General features: G+C 51.3%; 1 protein-coding gene across 5 annotated transcripts; it reads left to right on the top strand.

Annotated features, from left to right (window-relative positions):
* The first annotated feature begins 784 nt into the window (after positions 1 to 784).
* On the top strand, positions 785 to 8,467 carry SPACA3 (sperm acrosome associated 3). 5 transcript variants are annotated; one of them, XM_025440542.2, is made up of 5 exons: positions 785 to 938; positions 4,234 to 4,521; positions 5,328 to 5,486; positions 5,918 to 5,996; positions 8,292 to 8,467. In XM_025440542.2, the coding sequence occupies exons 2-5, from the start codon at positions 4,335 to 4,337 to the stop codon at positions 8,356 to 8,358; spliced, it is 492 nt and encodes a 163-aa protein (XP_025296327.1). In that variant the 5' UTR covers positions 785 to 938; positions 4,234 to 4,334; the 3' UTR covers positions 8,359 to 8,467. The 5 variants fall into 5 exon arrangements, with proteins under 5 accessions (XP_025296327.1, XP_025296326.1, XP_025296330.1 ...); XM_025440541.2 differs by having other exon boundaries at positions 802 to 958; XM_025440545.2 differs by lacking the exon at positions 785 to 938 and adding an exon at positions 1,009 to 1,183.
* The last annotated feature ends 2,765 nt before the right edge of the window (positions 8,468 to 11,232 follow it).

Below are 11,232 nucleotides of genomic sequence, written 5' to 3'. Positions count from 1 at the left end.
GGGAGAAGTGGGCTCCATGTAGGGAGCCCAATGTGGGACTTGATCCTGGGACTCCAAGATCACTCCCTGGGCTGAAGGCAGGCGCTCAACCCCTGAGTCACCCAGGTATCCCTAATTCTCTCTGTTCTTAGCAGTAAATGCTTCTATGTATTAAGCACCTTGAGTACCAAACCCTGAATCCTTCCGGGCATTGTTATTGCCACTTGAGAATTGAGGTTAAGTCACTTTTCCGGGTCCCCCAGCTGGTAGTCATCAGTGCCTTTGTCCTTTCCTAAATCCACCTGATTCCACAGCCCATGCTCTAACTGCTGTGCCTTATGACCTCCAAGCAGGGGTCCCCGTGGGGCATAGACATGGGCATCATGTGTCCTTCCAGTTAACTTCTTTGTCCCTTAAGCTTTAGAGTCAACAGCATCACCTTTGTCCCAGGCTTGTCCACACTGAACTGTCATTGTGCAGATGCAGAAAGCAGGCCTTTTGTGGCTTGGCACTAAGGAAGAACTTTTTTGCCAGTCAGAGGAGTTTGATGGTGAGGTAGGCTGCCTGGAGAGGCTGTGGGCACCTGCCATCATCATTGCTGGGCAACTATCTAAAGGATCTGTTGGGAGCAGAAGAGTCATCCTTCAGCGTAGTGTGCGTGTGTGTGTGTGTGTGTGTGTGTGTGTGTGTGGTGGCCAAGGAGGATTGGGCCTAGATACTTCTAATATGTCCCTAGCCCTAAAATTGAGGAGCTCAGAGGACCAGTTGAAGCTCAATGGGTGAAGATGGTTCTAGAAGATGAGCTCACAGACCTGGGGAGTTCCAGAAGGCTGCTCTCTTCCATCATTCTCTTAAAGCTGGGTGCCTGGGACCCTAGCAGTATCATGGGGGTGTCTTGAGCTGAAGCAGGGTGTCGGGTCCCTGCTGCCGCCGCCACTGTCACTGCTGTGTCAGCTCTGGTGGGGACAACACTTGATCAGTGAGCCCCCTTCCCCTCTTCCTGCAGCTGTTGACCAGGGCAGAGAGGGGTGTGGAAAAAGAACGGGGATGGTCAGAAATGGGGGCAGGATTCCTGGGCTGGGAGAGCAGTGAACTGAGAGACAGAAAAGGGAGACCCTGCTGGTGGGTGTCTGGTCTCTGAATCATCAGATCTCACACCTTGTACCCCTCGACCTGCCGTGAAACGCTCTGGATGAACCTGGAGGTTTTAAGTCGTTTTGCTACATAAAGTAAAAAATAGGTTTCTTCATCTGTAAATGGGGGATATTACTCCTACACCCATTGAGTTGTTGAGAGGATTAGATGAGATTAAGTTAGAAAACTATCCAGAAAAGGCCCAGTGCAGGGTCTGCCAGTAAGTTTCCTCCCATCACCTCCCCATCCCCCATCTTGATGGAAAAGGTTCGTGCTCTTGGGGTCAGGATCTCAGGATGCTTCAGTGTACACAGAACCCACTGAGCAGGCACTCCATATCAGCAACTCCACTTGGCTCTTAGGATATGCGTATACACAGGATGGCTATTGTTCCTTGGAAGTTCACTTCATGGTGGAAATGACTGCCGTATAACACAGTCCAGTGTGACAGAGGGATGGCAGAAGCACAGGGTACTTGGGCATGTTGGGGAGCTGGGGAACTCACTCTGGGTGACCTTTGAAGTACGAGTAGAGTTAGCCATGTAAAGAAGGAGAGGGTTAGTGCTCCAGACGGCGGGATCCTCATGAGCAGACAACATGGCATTATTGTGAGTGACTGTGAGTGAGGGAGAGGTCCTCACGACTGAGGATCCATATGGGTCTATGAGGGCCCTCATGGACCATACCTAGGGACAGTGATGAAGGGAATCATCATAGGGTGTTGGTGGCCAGGATTTTTGTTTAAAAAACTCATGGTGGTAAATGTGTCTAGAATGGTTTGGACAAAAGAGTTAGGCCTGGATGCGAAGCCCCATCAGCATGCTAGGATGGTGCTCTGAACTGGGAGAAAGATGGTGCTATTGGAGGGCGGGCAGAGTCAATAGCACTCGGGGATCTGCTGGCTGGAGATAGGTGAGGGGTGTAGGGATAGAAGGAGTGAAGAAAGCCATCTGTATTTCTAGTTCGGACAAATGTATTTAAACCAAAGCGGTTATGAGTTTAAAATCAAGAATGTTTTAAATCCAGAAATAAAAGGCACAAGGAAGCAGATTTGAGTGAGAACATTAGTTCTGGTTTGGACATGCTCAAGCTGAGGTGACGTGAGGTGTCCAAGTGGAGACATCCAGGAGGCAGCTTCAGATTAGGTCTGCTACTCGGGGGAAGACAAAATTCAATGTCTGTATTCCGTGGGTGGCAGTTAACTTCAGGGCCACCCGGAAACTATCTGGAAGTAAGAGAGGAGGGCTCAGGGTAGAAATGTCTAGAAAACATACCAGTGTTTGAGGCATAGGCAGTCAGAAGAAATAGCCCAAAAAGGAGCAGAGAACCCAGGAGAGGGGCCATCATGGAAGCCAAGAGAGGCAAGAGATTCAACAGGTGGATTGGTCAACTGTACAAAAGGCTGCTGAGTGCCCCCTTGGGACAAGACCTGGCAAGGCCCACTGGACAGTGCAGAACAGTGTCAGGTGTGGGATGTGGTGGTGGTGAAGCTAAATTCCACTGGGTTGAAAACAAATGGGGAGGGGAAAAAACAGTAATTTTTCCTGTAGAAGTTTCCATCAGATGAGAGAGACCAGTCAGTATAGATAATGATGAGGCCTGTGAGCAGCCACGCCTCAGAGGAAGGAGAAGTGGTAGGAGGAGGTGCTGAGGACCCTGAGAGAGGAGCGATGGCCCATGGAGCGTGACTGAGAGGTGGGAGAGGGTGAAATCTGGAGCTCGCAGGCACCATGGGCCTGGACAAACATAGAGGCGCCGCATCCTCCCACGAGAGGGGTGAAGATGAGAGGGATGAGGCTACTGATGCCTCGGTGAGCTTCTGGGAGCTTGGGGGTGGACAGGGCAGCGGGGAAGTCTCGAGGGCAGTAATGAGCATCTCGAATACTCTTTGAAGGAAATGGGAGAGAGAAAGCTGGCCAAAGATGAGCATTAGTTCCGGTGCTAGAAGTATTTCATGATAGAAATAACAACGAACCTATTTTTTTAGTACAAAGAACCAGGTTCTCTCCGGGCCTTTCTCTTCTCATTCGTTCTTTCAACAATCCTCCGAGGCAGGTATTATTCATTTCCTCATTGTAGAACTGAAGAAGATGAGGCTCGGAAGGTGTCTGAAGCCAGAGATGTTGTGTAGCGTGGAGGTGGACTTCAAATCGAAGGCTCATTGAAAGCTACACCCTCAGCCCACCTTGTCATTCTCCGTGGCTTGAGGGTCCAGTGGGGCTGGAGGCCTTGTGTTCCTGGGAACACCCGATTGTGAGGTTGTGTGGCTATTTTGTTTCTGTGAAGGTAGACAGTGAGTGTGGCGGAGTAGGCCCATGGGACACATTGGGAAGATGTGTCGGAGGTGATGGTCAGGGAAAGATGGGAATGGAAGGTGATGGGGGAGGTGGTGGTGAGATGCATGGATGGCAAGGCCATGGGAGTGGGTGGCTGAGGCAGAGTGGAGGTGAAGGTCATAACCAGGTGCAAATGCCTTCATGATCCCGAGGACTAGCCTAGGGAGCCAGTGCCGAGACGCGAACCAAAGGAGCAGACGTGAGCTTCCAGGGAGAGGGGCCTTTGCCAGGTGATGTCTTAGAAGGGGTGGTGGGCAGTACCACCCTGGGGCCGTGTGCACACTCCAGAGGGCTGCGGGGTGGCAGTGTTGTAGTGGGAGACTTTGTTTCAGCTCAGGCTGGGAGCAGGGGTCTCTGAGCTAGGAGAGCACCCCCTCGACAACCAGGGTAGGGACTGTATTACACTCTAATGACACCACTGGGCCCTTGCCCTCCGGGAACATCTGCTCATGGCCATCTATCTCGTGGGGCTTTGGAGTCACGTAAACTTTGGTCTTATTCCAAACTTTGTTCCTTCCTAGTTGTGAAACATAGGGCCTCAGGATTCGATAGGGCCTGGCATGTAGTATGGAGCTCCAAGTCTGTTTGTTTTCTTCCCCATTTCCCTTCCTCCTCCTCTCAGCTGCAGGGGCAGGTGTAAAGCGCGATTTAGGGGAGTCGGCCTCAGGGAACCCTCTCCTGGCTGATGCTTCATCAGGGCTGCGAGGGGGCTGGTTTCCCATGTTGGAGCCTTCTTGCCTTTCCCCAGGGTACACTCAGGCCCTGCTTTTCTCTTTCTCCCAAGGGTAACCTTCTGTGAGTGGTGGACCAGGGCTGTTGAGCTGCCTGCCATCTCAAAACCCAGCTGTGAGCCAGCGTGGCGGGGGCTGTGCCTCCGCCGCCTGCATGGAAGCCAGGAGCTGGGCTCCCAGAGGGCATCTGTGCCCATCGGGCAGCATGTTGCTGGCCTTTGCCTCTCTGCTCGGCTGCCTGCTCACCTCCAGCCAAGCCAGGGTCTACAGTCGCTGCGAGCTGGCCAAAGTGCTCCAGGATTTCGGCATGGAGGGATACCGGGGATACACCCTGGCTGACTGTGAGAACTGCTCCCCCCGCAGTCACTGCCGCCCCTCTCCACGCTCCCCTCTCCCCAGCTCTCACTCAGAGGGTGTGGTCTTGGAAGTTTTCTGAGCCTCAGCCCTCCTTTGGACATCAGGGGTGTGGATCCTGTGGGTAGACGATGTTCAGGGCAAGTTAAATACCTAAGAGGCAGGTCCTAGGCAGACCAATCAGCATGTCCCTCCCCTGCCCCTGCTGCTAAAGTCAACAGTGAGATAGGGAAGGGTGAGATACTCCAGTGGCCAAAGAGACAGAATCACTTAGTTCTCTAATCATATGGCAGCCAAGAGGGTAAGGCATTCCCATTGAGGTTTCGGGTAAACTGAATCAGCCAGTAATAGACTCTTCAAGTTGCTGGTAGTTTCGGGAAGCTGCGAGGTCCAGCCACATCTAGACTCATTTTTGGCTAATTGTAGCCCCCTTGCCAGCTCTCACCTCTGTGTCTCTCATTTTGCCTCTAAAGATCTAGCTCTTGTTCATTTGTCCCACAAAGATTTCCTGGGCCTCACTGCGCGCTGAGCTGTGAGACAGTGGGAAGGCTGGTCTAGGAGTCAGGAAGCCCAAGGGACAAGCTTGACTCTTGCTGCTTAGTAGCTGTGGTGACCCCGAGTGAGTCCCTTGCACCTCTGAGCCATGCTGGAGTCACTTGGGGAGCAGGCAGGAGGGTGGCTGCCCTGACCGCCTTGAAGCAGGAGTGAGACTCCGAGGAGCTCGTGTGGGGCCCCCTCGTCTGCACCACCCTTGGTCACCTGACCCTCGGGCCTGTGTCTCCACCCTCCGCAGGGGTCTGTCTTGCATATTTCACAAGTGGCTTCAACACAGCTGCTGTGGACCACGAGGCTGATGGAAGTACTAACAACGGCATTTTCCAGATCAACAGCCGGAAGTGGTGCAAAAATCTCAACACAGAGGTCCCCAATGTGTGCCAGATGTACTGCTCTGGTAGGCTGGGCCTGAGCCCCAGGCAGCCCCCCTGGACCAATCTTTGCTTCTACCCTTGCTATTATCTCTGGGTGGGGATCCCCCACCACCTTCTGGGCTTACCAAGGAGAGTGGGATGGGACAAATGGTGAGTGTGGGTCCTCCATCCGTCTGACTTGGGGTCCTGGATGGAAGGCTGTTTAGGAGTGTGGGGAGGAGGGTGATAGACTGATGATATCTGTGTTTCCAGAGGGATTGAGAGACCGGGTTGAGTTTAGGATGGAGCAGGGTGTATGTGCACGTGCGTACTTGTGTGTGTGTGTGTGTGTGTGTGTGTGTGTGTGAGAGAGAGAGAGAGAGAGAGAGAGAGAGAGGCAGGGAGAAATAGATAGACTCCGGATGTCCAGCTCTGTCCCCTGTTCTTTCATCATGTTTCTCTCCTCCCACCCCAGACTTGTTGAATCCTAACCTTAAGGATACTGTTATCTGTGCCATGAAGATCACTCAACAGCCCCAAGGTCTGGCCAGCTGGTAAGTGACCTGGGCTAGAGCCCCATCGCGCACCCCTCACCCCCCACCTGACCCCAGCCAATGTGGCCAGGACTGGTGGAAAACAACAGGGAACTAATCTTTCCTGAGTTCTCATTTTGTCCCAGCCACCATTCCATGGCTTCCCAGTCTGACCTTCCCACAACTTTAGGCCATAGGGGTTACTGTCACTGAGGTATTTATAGGCAACACACCAAGTGTCAGGGAGGGTAAGCAATTGACTGGAGCTCATTATGCTGCACCTGGCTTTTCTGCGATAGGCCTATGTTAGGATGCCCACTTACAGGTCTGCTAGACCTGGGTCTAGTCAACCTTGTTTGCCTGCTTGTTTAACTGTGGCATCTTCCTCTAAACTAACTTTTGTAGAAAAGCCCAAGATGTACAACAGAAGTGATTCCTGGCTTGAAGCATGGGGAGAGGTGCTCTAGAGCCTCACCCTGTCAGCCTTCTCTTTTCCTGCCTCTTTCCTACAAGATGGCCTTTGGAGCAGCCATGCTCACAGGCATGGGAGTTGGATGAGCATCCCATGGGCCACTGGACTAGATCTTTGGTTACCAGAGGGGTATCTGAGCCAGTGGCCCTATAGCGTCCCCTGAAGGGGCATCTCACTGCTTAGTCTCTAACCTCTCTTTCCTCATATTTCTGGATGGGAGACCAGCAGGGCCAGGATGTGGGAAGGGTGAGATACTCCGGTGGCTCCTGGAACCACAGACAGATGTGATCATCACAAGGCAGGTAAAGGAGTTTGAGAGGCAGTGAATATCAGCCCAGGAGCAGAGGGAAGAGCAGGAGACAAGAGGCAGGGGCATGATAGGGAAGCCTTTGCAGGAGTCTAGGTGAGAGACCCAGGGTCTGCACTAGGACAATTGCATGGCTGATGGATAGGAGAGGGGTTGGCTAGGAGGGACTGTGCAGGAGGCCTGGGGATAGGTGCTATGTGGCAGTGAGGGAGAGGAGGAGGCAGAAATGACTGTCAATCTAGAGAAAGTCCAAGATGTGCTTTGAGCATGGCCACAGCTTTGGAGGTGTGTTGGTTTGAGAACAGTTGATGCCCTAGGAACTGAATCTGGAGTGAGGCAGGCTCAGCAGGATGTAATGCGTAGCTATAAGATCAGGATGAGTGAGTACAGGCTTGGCAGGAGTCTAAGGGCTTGAGGCCTTGGGGGTGCCACCCTAGGCTGGAGGAAACAGGTCCTGTTGGGTTGCATCAAAGAACAGCTCTCTTTTGTACACTGGGTATAAATTTGTGGCAGGTGTAACTCCTGAGAAGTGGTTGAGGCTAATAACAGGCAGTGGTCCCAGAAAGTAGAAAGGGTACTCTTTATTCCCCCCACCTGCACACACTGGGAACTGGTCTGTGCCAGGCTCTGTGCTGTGTGGCCTTCAGATAGGCTGAGGTCCGATTCCTTGCCCTCAAGGGTCTCATAGTCTAATGGGAGAGGCAAACAAGCCAGCTGACCACACCTCATTGATGGATCTGTGGAGGTCCTCTAGGGGCACTCTTGGTCATTGGTCCCTTTGACATTGACATCATGGAATTACCAAAGTTTGGAACCCCTGAGAACTTGGACCCCAGGACCCCAGGATCTTGCTTATCTTCCTCAAGATGCTAGTGTGTTGATGGAGCAAGGTAATGGTCCTGAAAGAGCCTATAAGCTATAGTTACCAACAATTGAAAGACCTGGATTGGTAGCCAAGGAGAAGTGGGTGTGGCTGCAGTTCTGTCATTTATTAGCTGTGGATCTTGGGCAAGTAATTTTGCATCTGAGTCTCAGCGATTCATTGGGAATATAGGGAACTCAGTATCTTCCTAATCTAGTTATAGGGCTTCCGGGGGTGGGGTGGAGTGCAGATGAATGAGGGATGGATGTGACAGTGCTATGTAGACTGTAAAGGGCTGTACACTGGTAAGGTGGCATGACTGTCAGCAGAAGAAGCATGGTGTAGGAAAGAGCATGGACGGGGGCTCTGGACCCCAGGAGTCCAGGCCCTTGCTACTGACTTCCGGGTAAACTGCAACAAATTACCCTGTATCTCCATTGGTAAAATAAGGAGTCTAGACAGATGACATTTGAAGGGCCATTGTCTTCCTTTTTTACTTCGTCTAGGGGGTTCTTTGCTAGTTAATGGAGTTTACTAGTCCCTCTTTCCCTTACTAGCTGCTTTCCTCACCTCACTTCTGGTTTAGAGCCCATGCCTCCTTCCTGTTCTTCTCTGAGCAGGAACTGAAGGTTGCAGCTGATTTGGTTTCTCCTCTTCCCCATCTTCCATCCTCAGGGAGGCCTGGAGGCGTCACTGCCAGGGCAAGGACCTCACTGACTGGGTGGATGGCTGTGACTTGTAGGATCCTCTGTGGATGGACCAGGCCACGCACAGCAGGCTGGGAGATGTGGTTTGGTTTCTGATCCAGGCTTGGGAAGACAAGCCGACCAATAAAGTATAGTCTAACATAAGTGTGATTCTCACCTATCCCTGTGTTTCCAGGTGGCGTGTCAAAGTTTCTTCACCTGTCCACCTGGGCTGGGCTCCAGATGGGCTCCAAAAAGCCTACCATGGAAGCCTTACCACCATTCCTGGAGACCTGGGGTGGGGCGGGAGTGGGGAGGGTCAGTACCTCCCTTGTCCACACTTGGTAGAGTTTCTTAGACTTTTACCTGGATCTAGGTTTGCTGGATTTGGCCAAACAAACAAACAACAAACAATGATAACCAAAACAGGATGCCTGAGTTAAATTTGAATTTTAGATACACAACAAATAAGTTTTACTATACGTGTGTCCCCAATACCGCATGGGACACACTTATATTAAAAAACGATGTATTGTTTGAGGCACCTGAGTGGCTCAGTCGGTTAAGCAACTGACTTTTTTTTTTTAAGATTTGTTTATTTTAGAGAGAGAAAGCATGCATATGCAGGGCAAGGAGGGGCAGAGGGAGAGGAAGAGAGAGAATCTCAAGCAGACTCCATGATGAGCACAGAGCCTGATATGGAACTTGATCCCACAACACTGAGATCATGACCTGAGCCAAAACCAAGAGTTTATTGCTTACTGGACTGAGCACCAGGCACCCCCACAGATAATATTTTTAATTGAGCAAGTTTTTCCCAGGCACTCTCCCTGCCTCCCAAGAATGAACTGAGCTCACGCTGTATCCTGTCCATTCCTCCCTCAACCCCACCAAGTTCACTTCTCCATCCTCTTAGCCCTCAACAGTTATATCCTACAAAATTATTTCTCAGAAATGAAATTCTTAGTCCCTCCTTCTAACTCATCTCAACTAGGCACGAGAAAGGATCGACAAATAGATACCAACATGAGAGAATTTGTATCAACCTAACTCAATCTCTAGTTGGGAGAATTTTGGGGGCAGCATAAGACAGGAATGAAAAATGTGCAGGTGGGGGATCCCCAGGTGGCTGAACAGTTAGCGCCGCCTACAGTCCAGGATGTGATCCTGGAGACCCAGGATCGAGTCCCACATCGGGCTCCCTGTGTGGAGCCTGCTTCTCCCTCTGCCTGTGTCTCTGCCTCTCTCTCTCTCTCTGTGTTTCTCATGAATAAATAAATAAAATCTTAAAAAAAAAAGAAAAATGTGCAGGTGATGTGGGGGGAAATATTCTGAGAGATGGAAGCTGGCTAGCATGACCCTGAGTTAATGATCTGAGCCAAAATCAAGAGTTAGGCGCTCAACCAACTGAGCCACCCCGGCGCCCCAAGTCTTGGACTGTTGATTTTGGCTCAGGGTTGTGAGATCAAGCCCCACATTGAGCTTTGCACTGAGCTCCAATCCTGCTTGGGATTCTCTCTCTCTCCCTCTCTCTCTGACCCGCTCTCCCTGCCACAACTTGTGCATGCATGTGCTCTCTCTGTCTCTTGCCAAAAAAAAAAAAAATGTGTACTGTATTTTATCTGGCAACCTTACCTGGGTCTGATGTGTACACCTGGCTTATTTGGGAAGGTCCTTGGGACATTTGTTTTCTGTGGCTCTGGTCACAGATGGTGGCCACAGGGCCTTGGCTCTTCCCCTGGAGACCACTAGCATCCTGGCAGGAGCCATGGGGTGGTGCATCTGCAGTGGAGACACCACCTGGGCTTCAGGAGACTTGCACCCTGCTCTCCAGTGCCCTCTAGAGTCAGGAAATTCAAGTGCTCGTGGCCAACCCAGCCTGGGAAAGGAAGTTTCCTGGCTACTGCTGACCATTGCTGGGAGCTGGAGGATTGGGGGGAGGGTGTGGGTGGCTTTCAGGCAGCACACCGCACTTCTCTGCCTCCCTCAGTATGTGGGAAGCTCAGAAGGAGGCAGCCCTGTCTTCCATTAACTTCTAGCGCATGTCTCAGGTCCCTTGGGATGGACTATATCTGAAGGAGGATGGTGGGCAATCTCAGGATCACTGTGGATGTGGTAGCAAGAGAAGCAACTGAGGTGATGTCTGAGAGGCTGAGCCCTGAGTTGAGATTGTAGATTTTTCTGGAAAGGACTCAGAGAACCCTGCAGTTCTCAGATTGAGGCATGGTTAGTACTTCCCAGGGAGGAGAGATTACTCTAATGTCTACCACCCCTTCCCACTGACCTGCCATCTCCAGATCCACTGGTCAGCAAACAGCAGAGGTGTGGCTAAGTGTCCACAGCTGGTGAGGTAGGCCAGTTTCTTTCCACTGCTGGTCTGGTGTTGGGCCACTCACATCGCCAGAGCAGAGCTGACCCTGCCTTGTGTCCCACCCTGGCTTTTGGTTCTGCCTCCCAGTGGAGCTCTTGCCTCCAAGTCGAGGTGATGCTAAAACTTGAGAGCTGCTCATACAAGTGGACAGTGGTGAAGAAGCAAGTTGTTGCTGAGAGTTGGGGGTCTGGGGATCAACGAAGAATTGATTCATTTTCATGAAGTCACAGGGACATATTCTCTTTTTAATATTAAAACAACACTGTGTGCCTACCACGTGCCATGCATCATCTAATCCAGACCCTAGAACATTACTATGATGGAAATCCCTTATTCTCCCCATTCTACAGATAAGGAAACAGAGGCTTATAAAACATAAATTTGCACCTAGGTCCATATGATTCTATGTGCTCTTAGGTGTACTTTGCTGAGAGGTAGTTGTCCTGGGTCACCTGCAGTCCACTCTCTCCCTCACCTAGCCAGAGACCCCTGGCTCATTATCTCTGGGTGACTCATAACCTGTTTCCACTTCACTTTAGGTTACCATTACCTGCAATCA

Source organism: Canis lupus, chromosome 9, assembly GCF_003254725.2.
Source record: "Canis lupus dingo isolate Sandy chromosome 9, ASM325472v2, whole genome shotgun sequence".
Taxonomy (NCBI): Eukaryota; Metazoa; Chordata; class Mammalia; order Carnivora; family Canidae; genus Canis; species Canis lupus.
Note: the sequence above shows the minus strand (reverse complement) of the source record. Positions and strands in the feature narration are given on the sequence as shown.